The sequence below is a fragment of the Papaver somniferum genome, chromosome 6, assembly GCF_003573695.1.
Source record: "Papaver somniferum cultivar HN1 chromosome 6, ASM357369v1, whole genome shotgun sequence".
Taxonomy (NCBI): Eukaryota; Viridiplantae; Streptophyta; class Magnoliopsida; order Ranunculales; family Papaveraceae; genus Papaver; species Papaver somniferum.
In genome coordinates, this window is record NC_039363.1 from 17,584,596 (window position 1) to 17,605,820 (window position 21,225).

Below are 21,225 nucleotides of genomic sequence, written 5' to 3' on the forward strand. Positions count from 1 at the left end.
TAGCACCCGTTGAGGGGGGGGAAAAAAGAAAAGAAAAAACAAATGTACCAGCCGGGAACCGAACCCGGGTCTGTACCGTGGCAGGGTACTATTCTACCACTAGACCACTGGTACTTCGTTGTTGATAATAATATGAAATTTTAACTGACTGGTTCCAAGTTTAAAAGTGGCACACTGCAAGATGGCATCTGATGCAAGTGGGAAAAATTCAAAGGAAATCCAACAAAATGCAAGTTTTTCCCCAAAAGAATAAGATTTCTGGACTTATTATTATTACAGCTACAAAGTACATATTTTACATGAATCTTTCAAACCTCAAAAGTATGATTTACACATTGCACTGCTGGGAATGAAGTTACAGGAAATGAATTGTTTAGGATTTAAAGGTAAACTATCTCACAACGGTGACATCTTTGCTGTGTAAAGAAGATGACAATAATTTTGGCTTCGTCAACCAGTATTGGTCAAGCCTTTGCCTTGCATACTCCATGTAATCGAAGTCGATTTCATTGACATGTTCCTGTAAGAAAAAACACTTGTCAGATGGAGGGTCTAAACAATGGCGTTAAAAAACAAAGAGAGGTGCAGAAGTCATCTTTTTTTAGGCCCAGAATATCTCTCCCAATAATTCACTTCATTCTGGACAATGCCTGAATTTTACCAACAATGTGAAGACACTGGAAACTTACCGAGATTATTCCCCACAAGCCCCAAGCCAAATGGCTTGCAAGGGTGAATTTCTCTACATCTTCAAGTAGCTCTTCCACGTCAATGTCGCTTGGCTGCTTGCCTAAGACAAATCAAAAAAGGTGCTAAGTAACAAACTGAAGAAAATAAATCTCTACCTCAGCACTTTTTATCAATGTCACGCAACATTAGATTCAGTCAGTCGGTCTAAAAATCTAGAATGTCCAGAGAAACATTGGCCTGCGCCACCAAACAAAGTGGTTCTGGCGGGATTTTGTTGCAAGGGCCACTACCCATTTGGCACTAGGAAAATGACTACAATAACATTCACGCTAAAGGTTATTTTAGTAAACACTAGCTGACAATGGTAATAAGGCTCAGAATTGAGATATATGTGGAATTTACCTCCCTTACGGAGTTTCACATTCTACAAGTTATGGTGGGCGAAATTTTTTGATAACGTGTTTTGAACAACGCTTTGTATAATACAAGTACATTGATTAGATAAAAAAAACTAAATAATCACCTGAAGTACTCAAATACTGAATTACGAACCTTTTCCGTTCCTCCAAAGCTGTTAAACAAGTGTTGGAAGCAAATGAGCATAATTAGAGCTGCTGTCAGCTAGTAAGATTTTCTTTCTTAAACTAAAAAAAAAAAAAAAAAGTGATGAAATAAAGGACCGCAAAGCTGGATAACAACACTCACCTGGGTATTTATTGAAATCTAAGATATGAGGTGTCTCAGAATGATAATCAGCGGACATTTCACAGAAGTGATTCGCAATATCATAGGCGATCGGACTATAACCAGAGTACTCATAATCCTGGAAAACAGGAAGCGTGGAAACATTAAGTTTGTTGCTACATATTTCAAACCAAACAATGGTTTAAACTTGAGAACCTAAAACTTATGAGATAAGATAAGAAACTTACGATTATAGTTACTAATCTGGTTGTTTCATCCATCATGATATTTCCATATTGCAAATCGTTGTGGCAAAAGCCAACCCTTCTGCTCTCTCCTGAAAGTGCTTTTTCCAAGATAGAGATTTCTGCCTCAAGGGAATCCAACTTAAGTGCACTAGCTTCTTCAGGAGAACACACACGTTTGGCCTCAACAAGCCAATTTCTGAGGAAAGAGTAACCAGTTAGGAAAAATAGAGTTCTTGCAATTACGGGTTGGCAAATAGTGGTGAATAAATCCGTACCTTAATCGTTTCCAGAGGATTACATCCTTTGGGCCAGGCATATGAAGATCATGGAACTCCCACATTTTGGCTGCTATTAAAGCAGATATCTCTGGGTCACGCAAGTCGGGTGCAGATAGTGTCTGAAATTACCAGAAACCACAAGGAAACACAATCATTACTTTAAGAATGCCAAACAGTAACAAAATAACAATCTCTAAACAGTTTATTTACCAAGTCATCCGCGAACAAATCAGCTGCAACCTTCCAGACCATTTACGTTAAAGTACATAACATACAAACAAAAATAGTGACATGACATTTAAGACACCTCAGTGAGTGCCCTGTAAATTACAAACCAAAGAATGGGTTCAAAAAGCAGCTTTGCTCAAGGGGTAACCGAGAATGTTTCTTTGTGGTCAGTTTTTCCTCTTGCTAGGTTTGAAATTCTAAGGTGCCCACACCTAATAGACAAAAACACAGATAGTACGAACACGACTCACATCAACGAAACGTGTAAAAGAAATACCTAAGCAACTTTGATTTTCATCTGTAACACACCATCACGTACTTAGAACTGAACTGTAATATAGCAAAATCCATTTTGAGGGGAAAGGTTAAAAAACAAGTACCATAAACATAACAGCCACAAAATTTGCAAATTGTCTAAAATTTTCAAGACCCTTCATAATGCATAACAATTTTGACATCAAATGAATCCAGATTTACAAGAATAATCAGTTTCTCCCAAAATATAGGAAGAGATGGTTTAGTCTATACTAGTTGTTCAACCTTATCTTTGAGCACTATAATAAATGTTTATTGCATTCTAACCGAAACACGAAAGCAACAATCGATCTCTAATTTTCCAATAAGTTTGCAATCAAATTCCAAGTAATCTCGCCATAAAACCACATGATAATGCAAAATAACCAATAATTCCAAAATTTTCAATCCCATACATTGGAAAGGAGGTAACACAACATACCCTTGCATGAATAAATTCCTCGATCCGTCCATTCTGAAACCTCCCAAGCAGCCTCGGCCCTTGCCCGTGTTTCGACATGCACTCAAACGTCCGAATCTCATCATTCCTATCAAAAAAACAATCCACACCTTCACCATAAATCCTCACCAGAACCTTTCTAGGATTATGATCCCCTTCTGCTTTCGGCCACTTTATTTGATACACTTCATTTGTCATTGCTCCTTTTAATGGAGTCACCTGTAAATCATTAGAATCTACGATATCACTCCATTTTGATGCCAATGAATGTAATATCTTCTTTGCTTCTCCTGGTAATCGTCCTTCACTATTATTCACACCCATCACAATACCAAATCTGAGGGCCTAAAACACAAAAAACAGTATAATCAGATCACAAATCTAAGAAATCTTACCAAAAACTTACAAGATTCTAAATAACCAATCAAAATACAATCAATATAAAGGGAGCATAGAGATTTGTACCAGGAAATCAATGGATGAAATCTGAAGACTATGGATTTGAGATTTTGGATTGGAAGTTTTGGGGAATGGAAATGGGTGGATTTTTCAAGAGAGATTCCGTAGGAGCAGAAGGAATCAGGGAAAAACCAAAGAAAAATTTGGGGGAAATATTTTCTTTTCTAGAGGAGTCGGAGTCCTATTTTTGTTGCATTTTCTCGTTATTATCAGCCGTTGAAAGAAAAAAGGAAGGATCCTAAAATATGCTGCTGTTTATGTAAGTGACACGTGCTGGTCTGCAGTTACTTTTGTTTGCATGCACGAATATTTTTATGTTTGCATGCAAGGAATATTTTTTGAGTATATCTGCCAGCACTATTAAAAGAAAAATATCTTGATTGCCAGCCAGCCAGAGCCCAGGATCTAAGGAGACTTGACTCACTTTCTTAAATTGGTTCCTGTTACTAGCCAAATGAAATGAACCAGATTGGCAGGTGATTTCTTAGCCTCATACTTAGTTGGGCAACCGGAAACATGTAGTTCTAAATGCATGTAGACTTCTTTTGAGACCGGTATGGATAGAATTCATAACCAGAAAAGAAATGGATGTTAGACCTACACCAATTTTGTACCTATAAAAAGGAAAATGTATTATTGGAATAAATCAGTTACAAAATTACAAATAACTGGATTTTGAATTTATATGGGAGATGAACTAACAAGCAGTTATAAGTAAGTATACTGGGCAGACTACATTTCAAAGATGGCAAAGGGATTGCAGTGCAATTGCTTCCAAGTCCTTGATACTGATTGAAGACTTCTTAGGTGATATTACTTTTGATTGCTTCGGTTTTCTGAAGCTCGTGTAGAAGCCTTCCAATATTGTGTGAATGTCGTGGGTACAAATGGATGATCGTGAACAATGGATAACAAGCTATCACCATTCCCAATACTGAAAGTGAAATTTTAGTTTCCTCCGACACCTTAATTAAACTTATAATCTACTTTCACCTTTTCTGTTTCGTTAAAATGAAAATACTTGGCGTGGCAATTCCCAGTGCGAGCTACTACTTGTTGCATTGTTGGTTTTCTATGACTAAAACAACGCTACTTTTGCCTTTTGTATCGGATATATTTATCTCTTTGAAGTCGGGGAACTCTTCGATCATAGATGTTTATGTATTGAAATTTGAGCAAAGCATGATTAGTTCATGAAAATTAAATGACATACGGATTTTTAGGTCGCTGCTCATAATGCATGATGATGAACACTTAACCCGAATGGTCATGAAGAGGAAAAAAACAACAAAATTTCGATTCATATTGCAAGTGCAATCGGCCGGAAAATTGAACATGTTTATATGGGCCCACATATAATAACAATAAAAATCTGCACATCAAGACCAGTAGATATCGAAGATATGCATACCATGATTGGAAGATATTGCAATATATTTTACATTAAGATCAGAAGATATCAAAGATATGCACATCAAGATGAAAAGATATTGCAACATATTTTACATAGAAAATATCGTGTATTTTTAAGATAATTTGTAAATTTTGTATATGAATTATTTTCATCATTTTTTTATATTCTTGTAATCAAATATGTAATTATATATACGTGAATAAAATCTGTCTAACTAAGTTGGGAAGACAGGCAGATAAGAGATGTGTTAATATTTGAGATGGTACCAGAGCTAATGAGTAAATGATCGATAATTCAAGTAAGTTTCTCCTCTTTTTATTTGATCAATTGAAATGGTGACTCCTCCTCCTTCTCCAACCAAAAAATCAGATGGTTCTGAATTTTTTTTTTCAGAAACTCTAATCAAACCCACATCAAAAGTGGCGATTAATGATCTTTATGCGATTCACCATTCGGATAATACAAGTCTTGTTTTGTTCACTCCTCTCTTGAATGGCGACAATTATGAAATTTGGGCACGTGGAATCACCATGGCTCTCTCCGTCAAAGACAAGATGAGTTTTGTGAATGGGACAATTGAGGAACCTAAGGATCCAACTTTGTATGCTAGATGGAAAAGATCTACTAATCTTGTTAAGATGTGGATCACCAATTCAATAGAGCCAGACAAAAAAATCTAGTATTATATATGTTGATTCGGCATGTCAACTCTGGAATGAACTTCGTGAACATTTTTATCAATCTAATGCTCCCAAAAAATTTGAGTTGAAACATGCAATTTCCACTCAAAAAATTGATGGGATGTTTGTATCAGTGTTTTTCACAAAGATGAAAGCATTATGGGATGAACTGGACGCAACTACCATGGGCACTGCTCCGTTGAGTTAATTCATTGTGATTTATGGGGACCGTTTTCAGTTCCATCTTTAAATGGTGCACAATATTTTATCATCATTGTTGATGATTATAGACGTTGCACTTGGGAATTCTTGATGAATTCAAAATATGAATCAAAAAAATATTTAGATAATTTTTTTTTTATTTTGTGATAAATCAGTATAAATCAAAAATTGGCATTATTTCGTATGGATCTATAAAAATCTATATTCCCCAGATTCAAATTTTTCGTTTCGATTATGGAATCGAATTCTTGACAAAGGACTTACAACAACGGTTACTCCAAGATGGAGTTTTACATAAATGGAGTTGTGTATACACTCCACAACAAAATGGCGTTGTAGAATATAAACACCGCCATATACTTAATGTAGCAAGATCATTCCGTTTTCAAGCAGGTTTACCATTAGAATTATGGGGTGAATGTATTATGGTCGCAGGGTATTTGATCAATAAGATACCTACACTAGTACTGAATTACATATCTCCACATGAAGTTCTTTTTGGATCATTGCCAAATTATTCACATCTTAGAGTATTTGGTCATTTATGTTTTGCTTGCAACACAAGTCTTTCTCTTAAATTTGATGTTCGAGCAAAACCAAGAATTTTTATTGGGTATCCATACAATTAAAAAGGTTCTAAGATCTTTGATTTAGAAATAAAGAAAATCTATCCTTCAAGGGATGTCATATTTCATGAACAAACACTCCCTTATGGCAATGCAATTTCACCATCGCCAGAATCAAAATGTCTCGATGATCCTAACAAATATTTAGAAGAGTTATAAAATGGTGATGAACATGAATAAGATAAAGACGTCAGAATTCCTACTTCTCCACGAAGTACAACTATTACTCCTTTTAATTGTCCGGGAAGCTTATCTTCTTCGTCACAAAGATGTAAATCTATCCATGCTTCATCGACCGAAGAAACCCAGTGTACAACTTCTACATCTATATGTGAATCACATTATTCTTCAGTGATATCTCTTGGATCATCATTATCACCATTAACCGAATCCACGTCAATTGGATCCCAAATGAATGAGCAAATAACAACACGCCCAACTAGGAATCGTAATCCTCCTATATATCTAAAAGATTATATATGTACAGTGATGAAATCTTATACTTTGGAGGGTCCAAAATATCCTCTTAATCTTTTCCTTTCGTATAGTAAAATATCGATATAACATAAGACATTTCACGAAGATTCTCGTCCCCGACGATCCCACCAGTTATCGTCAAGCCATAAAAATTCCAATAGGAGAGAGGCAATGTTTAAGGATATTCAGGCTCAAAAAAAAATGCCTGGGAAAATCAATCCTTACCTAAAGGGAAAACAACGATTGGTTGTAAATTGGTACACAAAATAAAATATATTTTAGACGGCTCAATTGAAAGATATAAAGCCCGATTAGTCGCCAAAGGTTATATACAAGTGGAAGGTATTGATTTTCACGATACCTTTGCACATGTTTCCAAATTAGTAACCGTAAAAGTTTTACTCTCTTTGGTTGCAGTTTGTGGATGGCACTTACATAAACTTGATGTGAATAATGCTTTTATTCAACGAGATTTATAAGAAGGGGTATATATATGTGTTGATGGTGGTTTTTAGCTTATGGTTAAAATTGTAAAACCTTGCATCTGATGTGATGTCACTCTGTAAGGAAACGGAGCCGTGAGTGTCAACCTCTCCACTGGCATACTTATTGAGTCGTTCAATATATTTACATGAAATTTATCCAGATTGGCGCATGTGACAACCATCCCAGATGCTCTGTAAATTTTGGCGCCTTGCCTATATTACTTAGTAATATAAGATTCACTGAGTACTTTTCTTGTTCTATGTTCCCGCCAGAACCCTTAATATTGGCATGGCATGACGGATTTGTGTTCACCCACAGCAGAGTAGTACGGATTTCCAAGTACCAAAGTTAAGGCCATTGCACAAAAACGCTCAGAAAAAAAGCACATTGCACTCTGTAAATAAGTAATTTTGTGGAAGCACACGAAATCCAATCAATTTTTGTGGCAACTCACAAAAACTCATGAAGCCTTACTAATTTGCAAAATTAGGGTTTTGCACCCTGCGCAGTATATTAGACCCCGTTGGTCGAAATTACGGTTAAGCAACTAAAAAACTGATCCACCGCGGATTAATAGGTGCAGAGTCCGTCCCTACTCCTTTGCCGACCAATCAGGTCGCCTTAAACATGCCACACTCCCATGAGTTGTGGATGGGCCCATACTTTCCGGCCCTATTCCCCATCGACCAATCAGGTCGTATTAAACATGTCAGGCGCACATGCCAAACGCGCATGCTTGGCGCACATTCCAAACAACATGCCAAACATGCCAAACGCGCATGCCGGGCGCACATGACAAGCGGCATGCCAAACATGCCAAAAGCATGCCAATCGCACATGCAAAACATTCCACCTATCGCATGCTACATGTCATTTATGCTAATTAGGGTTTCGACATGCCAAACCCTAATTTAGGAAAAGTTGTCGCGCTAACCGAGCCAAACAATGTTCCACAGAGCATGGGGATCAATGTGGCCGTTAAAACTGATGTTGCCACACCACTTTTGAGTCTAACACCAACGTGCCAAAATTTCAGTGGCCATGGTTACGCCAGGCGCCACTTGCACCATCGTGCCGCTGGCATGCACAAACTATGCCAGCCATGCCGCAACACCACCGGCATGCACGAACTATGCCATCCAGGCCGCAACACCACTGGCATACAGTAAAGGCGCCACTATGCCATTGTCAGCCGCCAACGGAAGGTAGTCATAATCAACGGCTATCCTTCCCCATGAGATGCAATCTCATCCATCCAAGTTTGCCACAAAACTGACAGACTTGTGGCAACTTTTAGGCGACCAGCCGCCTAAATCAAGTGGCCATGGCTACGCCAGGCGCCACTTACACCATCATGACGTTGGCATGCACAAACTACGCCAGCCATTCCACCGTGCCACTGGAATGCACGAGCCATGCCAAGCCATGCCACATTTCCACTGGCGTACACCAAAGCGCCACTGTGCCATCATCAGGCGCCAACATAAGGTAACCATAATCAACGACTACCCTTCCTCATGAGATGCAAAATCATCCATCCAAATTCGCCACCAAACTGGCAGACTTGTGGCAAGTTTTAGGCGACCAGCCAAGGCGAGCCTACTAGTACCACATGCTATTTACCTGCGGCAAGCCTCTTGGTTTTAACTTTCCACACTTAGAAAAATGCTACATGTTTTCCACGAAAACACTCGAGACATCAAACATGTCACAAACTGAGGGATACTCATCAGGGTATTGGGATGGAGATTTACAACGTGCGGCGTGCAAAACACCCCGCAACAATGCCACTGTTCCGAGCTAAGCAGGGGACTTAATGTTGATGGTGGTTTTTAGCTTAGGGTTAAAATTGTAAAACCTTGCATCTGATGTGACGTCACTCTGTAAGGAAACAGAGTCGTGAGTGTCAACCTCTCCACTGGCATACTTATTGAGCCGTTTAATATATTTACATGAAATTTATCCAGACTGGCGCATGTGACAACCATACCAGATGCTTTGTAAATTTCGGCGCCTTGCCTATATTACTTAGTAATATAAGATTCATTGAGTACTTTTCCTGTGCTTTGTTCCCGACAGAAACCCTTAATATTGGTATGACATGCGGATTTGTCTTCACTCGCAACAGAGTAGCACGGATTTCCAAGTACCAAAGTTAAGGCCATTGCACAAAAACGCTCCGACAGAAAGCACATTGCACTCTGTAAATAAGTAATTTTGTGGAAGCACACAAAATCCAATCAATTTTTGTAGCAACTCACAAAAACTCATGAAGCTTGACTAATTTGCAAAGTTAGGTTTTTGCACCCTCCGTTGTATATTAGACCCCGTTGGTCGAAATTACGCTTAAGCAACTGATCCACCGCGGATTAATAGGTGCAGAGTTCTGCGTAAAATCAGAAAAAAAAGAGTAACGGAATCGCGGAGAAGGAGCAACAATGAAGCGTGGCGATGCCACATGCCAGCCAGCGCCACTTGGCCACGCCCCATGTTACCTAACCGACCCTACTTCTTCGCCGAACAATCAGGTCGCCTTAAACATGCCGCACTCCCATGAGTTGTGGCTAGGACCATACTTGATGGCCCTATTCCCCATCGACCAATCAGGTCGCATTAAACATGGCAGACGCACATGCCAAACATGCCAAACGCGCATGTCAGGCGCACATGCCAAACGTGCATGCCAGGCGCACATGCCAAGCGGCATGCCAAACATGCCAAAAGCATGCCAATTGCACATGCCAAACATTCCACCTACCACATGTTACATGTCATATATTCTAATTAGGGTTTCGACATGCCAAACCCTAATTTAGGGAAAGTTGCCGCGCCAACCGAGCCAAACAATGTTCCACAGAGCATGGGGATCAATGTGGCCATTAAAACTGATGTTGCCACACCACGTTTGAGTCTAACACCAACGTGCCAAAATTTCAGTGGTCATGGTTATGCCAGGCGCCACTTGCACTATCGTGTCGCTGACATGCACAAACTATGCCATCCATGCCGTAACACCACCGTCATGCACGAACTATGCCATCCATGCCGCAACGCCGCTGGCATGTACTAAAGGCACCACTGTGCCATTGCCAGGCGCCAACAGAAGGTAGCCATAATCAACGGCTACCCTTCCCCATGAGATGCAATCTCATCCATCCAAGTTTGCCACCAAACTGACAGACTTGTGGCAACTTTTAGGCGACTAGCCTCCTAAATATAGTGCTACGCCAGGCGCCACTTGCACCATCATGCCGCTGGCATGCACAAACTACGCCAACCATTCCACAGTGCCACTGGCATGCACAAGCCATGCCAAGCCATGCCGCATTTCCACTGGCATACACCAAAGCGCCACTGTGCCATCATCAGGCGCCAACATAAGGTAGCCATAATCAACGACTACCCTTCCTCATGAGATGCAATCTCAGCCATCCAAATTCGCCACCAAAATGGCAAACTTGTGGCAAGTTTTAGGCGATCAGCCAAGGCGAGCCTACTAGCACCACATGCTATTTACCTGCGGTAAGCCTCTTGGTTTTAACTTGCCACACGTAGAAAAATTCTACATGTTTTCCACGAAAACACTCGAGACATCAAACATGTCACAAACTGAGGGATACTCATCAGGGTATTGGGCTGGCGGTTTACAACGTGCGGCGTGCAATACCCCCGTTACAAGAAAGTGTCATAAAGAAGGGAGGTTAGTAATGGAAATAAGTAATGGTGTAAACGTTTCCTTCATCATTGAAGCATAAATTCTAACGTTACACGTTACTCCACTCTTCCACCACTCAATCGTTTCCACTTCCTACGAGATCAGGGTACGTTTTTTTATTATGACTTGTATAAAATAGGTTTCACCTATTTCCGCCAGACAACAAGTTTTGGTCAGAGAACAAAACAGTATCCAGAAATCACCTGATAGATCTCCATGCTGCTAGCCAGTTCTACTTTCTGATATAAGTCGTAAACAACCACACCTTCAGAATCAACGATTCTGGTCTCAATACTTTCTTCGCTTTCCTCCCTAAGAGCAACCATTCTCCTTCACTTTGTGACCGAAGCAAACCTGGAATGACCATTTCTTGGTTTAGGCCAGGATTGTACAAATTGGTCTCTCGAATCAAAAGTACTCCCGTGCAGTACATTGTTTAGGGTCTAGACTCGTTTCTCATCCATACACAGGAATTTACCAAAATCGGCAGAAACCGTTTTCACCCACAAACAATTGGCGACCACAGTGGGAGATTAATCTCTCGGTTACAATATTAATTTTCAATTTTCAATTTCATTTTTTCAACCTCGATATCAAGATGGTAGAAGCAAACAATCTTCTCGGGAGTCAACGACTTAGTTATCAATTATCACACGACCAGGAATGACTGGGGACTTCTTACGGTCAGGACGACATCCCTGAGGATCCATATTGTTGGGAGACCCTATAAGCGAGCAAGTCTTGTTAAGCAAAGTACATAACCCATTACTTTGAGTTTCCGCGCTGATAATGTAAACAGATAACCATGTTATTACCGAATTTCATCCCATACTTTCTACCGTCATACAACATTCATGGTTCCATAACTCTCCTGGAATATTTGTGATACTTACAGTCATAATCAAAACGACATTATTCTAAAAAAATTCATTTCAAAGAATAATCCAAAACCCTCATAGGTAATAATTATCTATAAATCCAAAATCCAGAAAATCAAACCATAAACTAGGCGTTTCGTTTGCCTTTCAAAAAAAAAAACCTAAGCAAAATAATTCCAGAAGAAAAAAGATATTTAAGGGAAATCATTCAGTAACGGATTGTCCTTCTTGGACAAAGAATCCTTCGCGCTTTGAAGAGCCGCCTGTTTCAGCTTCAACTCCTGAGCCAATCTTTCGATTTCTGTTTTCTGTTGACTGATCACATCCGCAGAGGGGCCCTCGATCGCTTCAGCCTACAACCTTTGGATCTCGGAAAAACCTTCACAGAACTAGGAGACATTGAACTCAAAGCCTATACACATATCCCGGTGAAACCCCCAACTTGAAACTACATCTTTTGAAACAGTATGACCAGTGACATTGCACATGTCGTGAATCGAAGACAAAGTTTCCTCCACACGCTTGACCAGCGTAAATCGGCTAGTGATCTTTTTGGTTGTGGCAATATTCCCATACCTTTTCCATATCTTGGCATACAACGCCACATACTTAACTGGTACACTGAAGCAGCCGATCAACACGTGATCTTGAAAAGGAACCAAGAATGGAGGGACAAAAGCAGCGCCCGAAACTGAATCAGCAACCATCGTAGGTTCTTTGGTAAAATTTGCGTCAGCTGCTACAGAAGCATTGTTCGGCGTTTGAAGCATAACAACCTCTCCAGGACGATCAACTTCCATCTCCAAATTCCCAGCGGGTACGGCTTTCACGACTGGAGACGACGCTATGTCATCACTGTGAGGAGTCTTCATCCCATGGTCATATTCAAGAGAAGTTTTTCCCTATAATATCATGGTTTAAGCATTTGTTTAGGAAAAACAAAGAGAAAGAAAGAAAGGAGACATATGGAAACTTACTGACTCATTGGTGGACTCACTGGAGGAAGACCCGATGCTATTTTCATAAGTGCTTCCCTCGTCACCACCAGATTCAGAGCTTTCTCTTCCATCGGATTCTTCCTCAAGAGACTCAGTGTCGTCGACTCCTTCCTCAAGACACGCCATCTTTTGACTACTGGCCAGCCTGGCAAGAGCGTTGTTATTGTCGAGGCCCTAAAAAAAACGCGTGCTCAACAATGAAGCAGAACATTCACGCATTTCAGCCAAGACAATAAAAGAGATCATGCTTACTCGTATATTGGAGGAACTAAAGGTCACGGGAGCTGTCGAGCCCGACCGGAAGCCACCTGCACGCTTTTCGACCTCCGCTCCTTTTCTTGGGGAATGTCCGCATCTGGGCTGAGAGATTTCCGCTTAGCCGTGAGAGGCTCCCTCAGCAATGGGTGTTTCGCTAAAATCGCAAGGGAAGGCTGACCACGAGGATTTTTCACCACGTCGTTCACAAACCCATGGATGGCAAGAAACTCATTCTGCCAGAATTTGTTATACTTGGAGGTCGTCGCTGGATCTCGTTCTGAAAGCAAGAAAGGTAGGCTTTTACCTGGCGCAAGGACACTGGCATCAAGAGCATCTGACAACAATTCTTCTGTAGCCGCTGAATGACGAAGAAATGGGACTCCTTGGTCAAAGACCATGTGCCGAGCAACCCTGTCAATATTATAAGGGATTGCCTCGAAATACCCTCTGAAGAAAGATGGCACATATCCGGATGTACAGCTCCGCATGAATATAACTTCTCCAATGTCCATGTTCTTTTCAGCAGAAAGCAAAATCATGTTCGGGGAAGAGGCAAAAGTATTCGGCTGAACTATGAACGCATGGACCGGAGCCCAGGGACGAAAGTTAACCGCGTACGCATTGTCATGGAAGTCAATGAGCTTTGATCCAGATTTTGGACGCTTGTTCAACCAGCAAAGTATCTTGGAACCGCCATAGGAATCAGAAAATGAAGCCAGTGGTCTGGGAGCATAATTTTTGAAATGCTCCACTGTATCATATCCTGTATTTTCCAACATATCAATTTCGGAGGCGTGCAACGGATATTGGCGTTGCAACCTTGTGCAACGCCAATATCTGTTGGACACCAAAAAATACATTGGTCAAAATAGATAATAAAAATAAGGTAAATAAAATTAATGGACCAATGTTTGTCAACATTAGGTATTGTTGGTAATTTTGTAATATCGGACATTTCCACGGGCTTTTAGTAGTCTTTTTTATTTAATCTGAATTTCTTTTATTTGGTACTTAACATATAACTTTCGTTTTCTCTTTCTCTCTCTCTCTCTCTCTCGTTTTTTTCTATCTTTCAGAGAACGGAACCAAAACCCTTAGAGATGAAAACCTTTCTCTCAGATTCACAATCAAATCCAAAATCTCTTTAGGTTTACTAAGAAATCAAAACCTGAGTTTCAGTAATCAAAATCTAGAAATCTCGATCTATCCTCTAGAACCCTAAAAAATTCCTAAACCTAGAATCCAAAATCAATTTTGTTCATGAAATCCGAAATCAATTCATCTGATAGTTGATTATCATCAGGTACAAACCGTTATTTACTAGTACTGTTGTTTAATTTTGATTTTGTTGGTTATCTTGTAATCTATTTCTTGACCTAACTCTGTGAAGTTGAGTCTTATTGCATGTATAGATTTACATTATGTAATTTTAAAAAATGGGTGTATTTAGATTTCAGTTTAATGTGTTTATTGAAGTTGTTACGGTGTTCTGAAGTTAGGGGTTTTACTCTATGTTTTGAAGTTAGGGATTCTACTTTAACTTGTGATGTTTTTTTTTTTCTTTTGGTATTATATAGAATTTCAAGGCATGGGTGTGTTTTATTGACGGTATGGTTTGTGTATGCGAAAATGTTTAACAAATCATTAGTACATGTTTTCTTTAAGAATGATGTATGAGATTTTCATTCTATGCAAAAATGTTTATGTTGTGTAAATGTTTTCCATCTACAATTATAAGAATTTCTATGTAAAGTGGTGACACAGTCTAAATATTTGTCATTTTTTTAGTAGTCTTCAACCTAATGTTTGGTAGGTAGCATGAGCTAGCTGTGGGCTTACTTTTAGTTCGTTTGATTTGGTAGGGGATAGTTAGCATGTTTTTGCTTCATAGCCATCAGTATTACATGGAGATAGTACCAGACTGTGGAATCTAACTTGATATATTAGCTAATTAAGTTCCCATAGAATGAGTGTCAGATAAATGCTTAATGTACGTTTTATAATCAACAAATAAAAATGATGATTTCTTAATTATATATAAACCAATGGTGCTCCTGTTATGTTGTTTTTGTAGGGTCTTCTATGACTTGTTATTTTTCTTGAACTAAACCTCCACTAACTCAAAGTCTGGGTGCTGATGACGTTTTGAATTTTGAAAATTATACGAGATCTTTTCTTTGCTCGTAAATTGATGAGTATTATTTGTTCATTTTTCTCCCCGTTAAAGTCACCAGTATGTCGAAATGATATCTTTCTTATTATGCGCAATATAGCTACTATATAGTTAGAGAGCAAGAAAATACTTGTCCATCTTTTTGTTTAGTTAAATGGACAGGGAAACTACATTGGTACTTCTGAATACCTCAATGGTAAGGACATTCGAGTAAGCTTTGAAGTGGTGGTATACCGTATTTCGCATTGCAGTGTATAGCTCGTATGCTTATGGCATTTGAATTAGGACTGTTGAATATGAGTTTTTATGCCATTGATTGGTTACTTCAATATTTAGTTTCTCATGCTTAAGTAATTTTGAAGTACAATAGGTAGTCCCTCAACCTATTTAGTGGGGTTGTAGATCAGCTAAATCCACGTTTTGGATTTTACTTCTTAAGTATGTATGCTTGTACTCACTCCTTAATCAGTCATGTGTCCCAGATGTTATCGTTATTATTCACTAAGCAGGTGAAGTAAGATTGTGCACATTTTTGACAAATCCTCCCCGGATTGTTTGTTTTCCTTATTGGTATGTGCCATTTGCTGTATTAAACAAGAGGTTGCCTCTTACTTGCCATATTTCATAATGCCTCTTAGGGTATGGGGTCATATTTAACAATCCCATATGAATATTATACGTCGCTTTTATACTATTCATACTTTTCTTTCCTTAAAATGTTTTGAGGTGATATCTAATTTACCATTTACTTATTCTGAAGTAAGATTCTACAGACTTCTTTTTAGGTGTTGTTTTGGCTGTAGGAAGATTAGACAGACTATGCATCTGTCTACTCTGTCTTTATTAGTTTTTTGTGGTTTCTATGCTTATAATGTAGTTTATCATATATATATATATATATATATATATATATATATTGTTTCTTGTTCATTTTAGTGTCAAACCTTTTTAACTCCGCCAATGCGAAATCGTTACGGGTTCCAAGCCCGGATAAAGGAAGAGGGAGAAGGTTGGTATACTCCTACATATTATACGGAGTTGCTCTTTTCTTTTCTTTTCCAGGTAACGGGTTTCCTTGCACCAGTTTGGTACGGTTCTTGACATTGATTTTCTATCATTCTTACTGGTAAGGGTTCTCTACTTTTCACTGTTCTTCTATATATCGGGATGATGTTTCAAGTCTGATGTGGTGATTGAAGTTCAGTTACTTGTGGAGTATTGAAGAGTAGCTGTTCAATTCGATGCTAACCGGCCGGTCTTCCTATCTGATTTGTTTTTGAAAGGTATGCATTTGAATCCTCACCAATTCCTATCTGCTGGTGGTTTTGGAGGCATTAACATTTACGCAAGACAAGAATTCTTGTTCCATATGCTTTGCCTACTGCAGATTTCACTCTACTTGTCGGTGACCGCTACCGCACCAACCATAAGGTGCTACGAAATTGGATAGACTCGGGTAAAACACTTCCTTCACCAGATGGTCTTCTCTTAAATAGTCAGGTGAGTTCAATCTTCAGCGGTGATCGAGGTATTGTAATCTCATTGCACATTATGCTATTTAGCCAATGTAATAGTATTTGTTCTATACAGGGATGAAGTTTATGATTGAACTGGGTATTGACAATATCTGTTTCAGCAAAAACTTACATGTTTAGGATCACAAATATTGGCCAATCTGTTTCTGTTCAAAGCTATTATGATTCCCTTGACATACATGTGGGCCAATCTGTTTCTGTTGTAGTAAGCTTCGACCAACCGGCCAAAGACTACTACATCGTAGCTTCCACACGATTCACGAGAGTCAATGTTACCATAACGTCAGTGTTGCGTTATACTAATTCCCAAACTGATGCTTCTGGGCCATTGCCAGTGGCTCTTACATTACTAACACACTGGTCCATGAAACAAGCTAGAACCTTCAGGTACTGAAACCTACGCCATTTAAATCTCCCGGTATAATATCTTATGATTTAATTTTATTTCTGCTTTCTCGTCATGTACAGAAACCTACGCCATTTAAATCTCCCGGTATAATATCTTATGATTTAATTTTATTTCTGCTTTCTCGTCATGTACAGAAACCTACGCCATTAAACAGTATGCTCAGTGGCTGTTATTTGATCTCTAGATGTTATGTGCATACTGTGGCTGCTACAGAACTCTTTCCCCAGTAATATAACAAAGTTGCATGTGTATACTGTGTATTAGCATGCGCTGATTAACCATCTTCCAGGAGATCATCATGATGGGTCTTCAGTTCTAATTGGCAGATATTTATCCTCTAGTTTTACTTTTCAGATTTATCGTGTCCAGGGTAACCGGTATGAGAACGTGTATAAATCATGCCAATGAGTATTGCAACATTTGAATTTATCTGAAGCAGCATCCAACTACACTTGATCAGCTATTCCTATCGTATTTTATTTCTGAATTGATTTTGGTAGTTGATTAACCGCCTCAAACTACACTGAGCTTGCTCGATTCTATCAGAATCTCAAGGACCGAGGTTTGAATATCACATTTATATGGCACTAGAAATGCGATAGGTAGTTGGGAGTTGCAACTAAACTTGTGATAACATCATATTAGCATGGTCTAGAGACCATTTTCAAACTAGGAAGGCTTTCTGCAACAATACCCGTTCTCTTCATGAGGTGCTTATCCACGCATACCTTTGCGACTGCACTACCATTGCAGTCACCATGGGATCACATGTTCTTACTTTGTTTCCATGAGTTTATTTCTGAGTTACTGGTGAGGTTCGAGTTTCCATGTGTGGTTGTATGGGTTACCTGAACTTGCTGAATCAGCTTCTTGTACTTAAGCGGTGAAATAACAAAAAAGTTCAATTTGTATTGTAGGTAAGAATGAGTTTCCAGTTCATGCATGAGGATTATTAACCAGATTCTTCTTTGGGTTGTTTCTTTTATAGGTGATTCTTGGTGGAACGGTTCAAGTTCCAACTCTTACTGGGGATGTCGTTCTCAAGGTATGTGGAGTTCTTGCTATTACTTTATTGGATGAAAGATCAATTTATCGTGTTTGGAAACTATGGGTCAAATCCTGAACTTCCCATCTGTAGTTCTCTGCTCATAATTTTTACGACGACCATATCTATATGTAGTATTTTTTATTTAGTTATGTATTCAGAAATTATCCCAGGTAATGTAAGTTTGTCCCGGTCTTGGTTAAGGTTCCTTCTGGCACTCAACCTGGTCAGAAGGTTGTACTGAAGAGAGAAGGTTAGAAGAGTATATGGATGTTTTCGAATTTTATGCAAATTTCCAACCTGCATATGCTCTTAGTGATCGAGTGTCTTGCGTATGGAATTGGTACAAGTGGTCATACTCCAGCCAAAGTAAATCTTGATAGGGCCATGCATTTAATAATGTACTAAAATTGATGATGCTATACCACCTATGGATTTTAATATCTTTGATGCACTCCATTCGGTCCCTCACAGCCTTAGTAAATTTGTTGCACTGCACATATATGGAAATCTCATCTTATATCTATATACATGTTCAAACTTGGCCTTTCTTTTTTATGAATATATCTTGATGGATTGTGATGACCAACCATATGAAAAATTGGGTCTTTTAGTTGATCTCCAATGGTGTGTGAAGGTGCAGAAAACCGCAAGAATGGAATTATCGTCGGAATTTATTTTTTACCTGAAATTATTGTGGGAATTTAATTTTTTTTACCTGTAAACTGGTTTGCAACGTATATAAATGTTGCTCAAATTAGAGTAATACGTCGCCTAAATTATTATAAATGTTGCACAAATTAAAGAATCTGTTGCTCAAGAAACGTTGGTAAACCGGGTGACCAACTTTTTATTCGTTGCATAAAGTAATTTGACCAACGGATATATGCGTTGCAGAAATCTTTACTACGCCATATTTCCAACGCATATACGCGTTGGTGAAATTCATTGCAACGCTTATATCCGTCCCAAATCGGAGGTTTTGGCTCCCACAGCCACGTTTCGAGAAAGGAGGCGTGGACATATGAGTCTACTTTTATATAACCATTGGAGGCATACATGTCTGCAGCCAGGTGATCCAGATGGGTGTACAAAGAGCCAAGAAACAAGCCACCAATCGGGAGGACAACACCTTTCGCCAGTTTGATAGCAAATTTAATGAGCTCCTGTCTTATCTCCTTCTTGCCGGAGCCGTCATCAAAAATGTCTCTGGATAGCCACAGATCCAAGAATGCCGCAAAATGGAGCGTACTATTCACCTGATCCGGCTCCGATTCATCCGGGAACCATTGAGACACCCACCAGTTATAGAAGCACTTCGTCTCATAATCCTTCCGGACGAATCTTGCTGACTTTGCGACAAGAATAGTGCAAATTTCTTCTTCTTCATCAGACAAAGTAATGTCGAGATTCCCTGTTATTGGAAGGTTCAACAAGATGGCTACACTATCTAAAGAAATGGTCATTTCACCCAACCTGCATATGGCCGTGTGAGTATCCGGGCACAATCTAGAGATAAAAGTGATCAAGCCCGGGATGTCTTTCCTGATGTGAAGTGTTCCAGAAGCCATGACAGCATTGATGATTTGCGCCTTGGTCAGATTGGCCCTTATATCATGAATTGCATCCATTTATCAAAAGAGCGCAATGCACTTTGACAGATTTTGAAGTCAATGGGAAAGCAGGATACTCTTTCTTCTGAAGGCAAAACCGCATTATGCGCCCCGGCCGAACCGACTGGACGTCTCCTTCATTTTCCGAACCGGTCAGAAGGATCGCCATGTACTTTATATGGGTTCTCATAACTGTAGAAGACTTTGTAAAAAATTCATCATCCGTATTTGGTTTGGAGTTGTCAACGCTTTTCGACATGGTGGCGGGACTGTTCTTAGGTGACATCCTAACGAAATTTCCTTACGCTGCTTTCACTTTCGAAGTAACTACAAAGGATCAAAACGAAGAAAAGTTACTACCAAAAAAAAAGTGCATGAAGACTATTATATCAACAACGGAGAATTTATCCTGGTCACTGGCCAATTTATTTGGTCGCAAGCTGTAGCATGCACGACCAAAAGTAGCACACAATCAGAAGAGTGGTAGACGAAGGAGTGGGGACTGGCATCCGCCCCAACTTTATGCCACGGAAATAATTGCGTTCAACAAAAAAAAGAAAAAAGAAAAAAGGAAACCCTAAAGCTAGGTTTTTATGGAAAATGTTTAAACGGCCGCTACCTGTTTGTGCATACCTACTTTGCATGAGCACTTGCTTCGTTACCATTAACATGATGACTGATATTATTATGATACTACTGGCAAAAAAGAATTATTCACATTGAATTATTTTACGAATTTATGGCGGACATGCCTATGGCTAGGGTTTGCACCAACAACATAAGAGAAAACAGAAAGAAGAAACATGGAGAAACATACCTGGGATATGCTCGCCCGCTTTATTGCTACCACTCTGCCGCTAACACCAAGACGTGGAAACAAAGCCAATAATATGAGGTAAAGAGGATAGGTGACGCCTTTTATAGGCATAACACCTTTTGGAGTTTGAGTGGAGGAAGGCTTCCTGATTAAGCTATGCGCGGAAAAGGTATTCGGGCCCGCGGAGGCAACTCTCCATGACACCAACAGTCTGCGGCCAAAATGGTGCCAACGGTCCGCGCCCAAGCAGCCATCTCTACTGCTTCATGCCAGCGCCAACAGTCCGAGTTCGAGCCCCGTGCAAAAGGTCCGCGTCCAAACTAGCAGTTATCTCTTCCGTTCCGCATCCAATCAAGCAGCGCCAATGACCTATCCATCCAAAGTGGTGCCATCTTATCCGTTCAAAGAAGCGCCATCTTTACCAGCCAAAGCGGCGGCATCTTAGCCGTTCAAAGCAGCGCCATCTTCACCAGCCATGGAAGCGCCATCTTAGCCATTCAAAGCAGCGCCATATCCGCACTTCCGTAACATAGCTAGA

General features: G+C 39.5%; 1 protein-coding gene and 1 non-coding gene across 3 annotated transcripts; both read right to left on the minus strand.

The window, feature by feature from the left end:
* Positions 1 to 43: 43 nt before the first annotated feature.
* On the minus strand, positions 44 to 114 carry TRNAG-GCC. The gene has a single exon. It is a non-coding gene; the product is annotated as a tRNA-Gly (tRNA).
* A 120-nt stretch (positions 115 to 234) lies between these two features.
* LOC113287075 (probable choline kinase 2) lies at positions 235 to 3,525 on the minus strand. 2 transcript variants are annotated; one of them, XR_003329686.1, is made up of 8 exons: positions 3,348 to 3,525; positions 2,865 to 3,227; positions 1,898 to 2,019; positions 1,623 to 1,818; positions 1,396 to 1,513; positions 1,243 to 1,261; positions 690 to 790; positions 235 to 520 (listed from the first exon to the last, which is right to left on the minus strand). XR_003329686.1 is itself a non-coding variant. In XM_026535741.1 (8 exons), exons 2-8 carry the CDS (start codon positions 3,204 to 3,206, stop codon positions 392 to 394), a joined length of 1,056 nt encoding a protein of 351 aa, XP_026391526.1. In that variant the 5' UTR covers positions 3,207 to 3,227; positions 3,348 to 3,525; the 3' UTR covers positions 235 to 391. The 2 variants fall into 2 exon arrangements, 1 of the variants encoding a protein (XP_026391526.1); XM_026535741.1 differs by having other exon boundaries at positions 1,214 to 1,261.
* Positions 3,526 to 21,225: the final 17,700 nt, after the last annotated feature.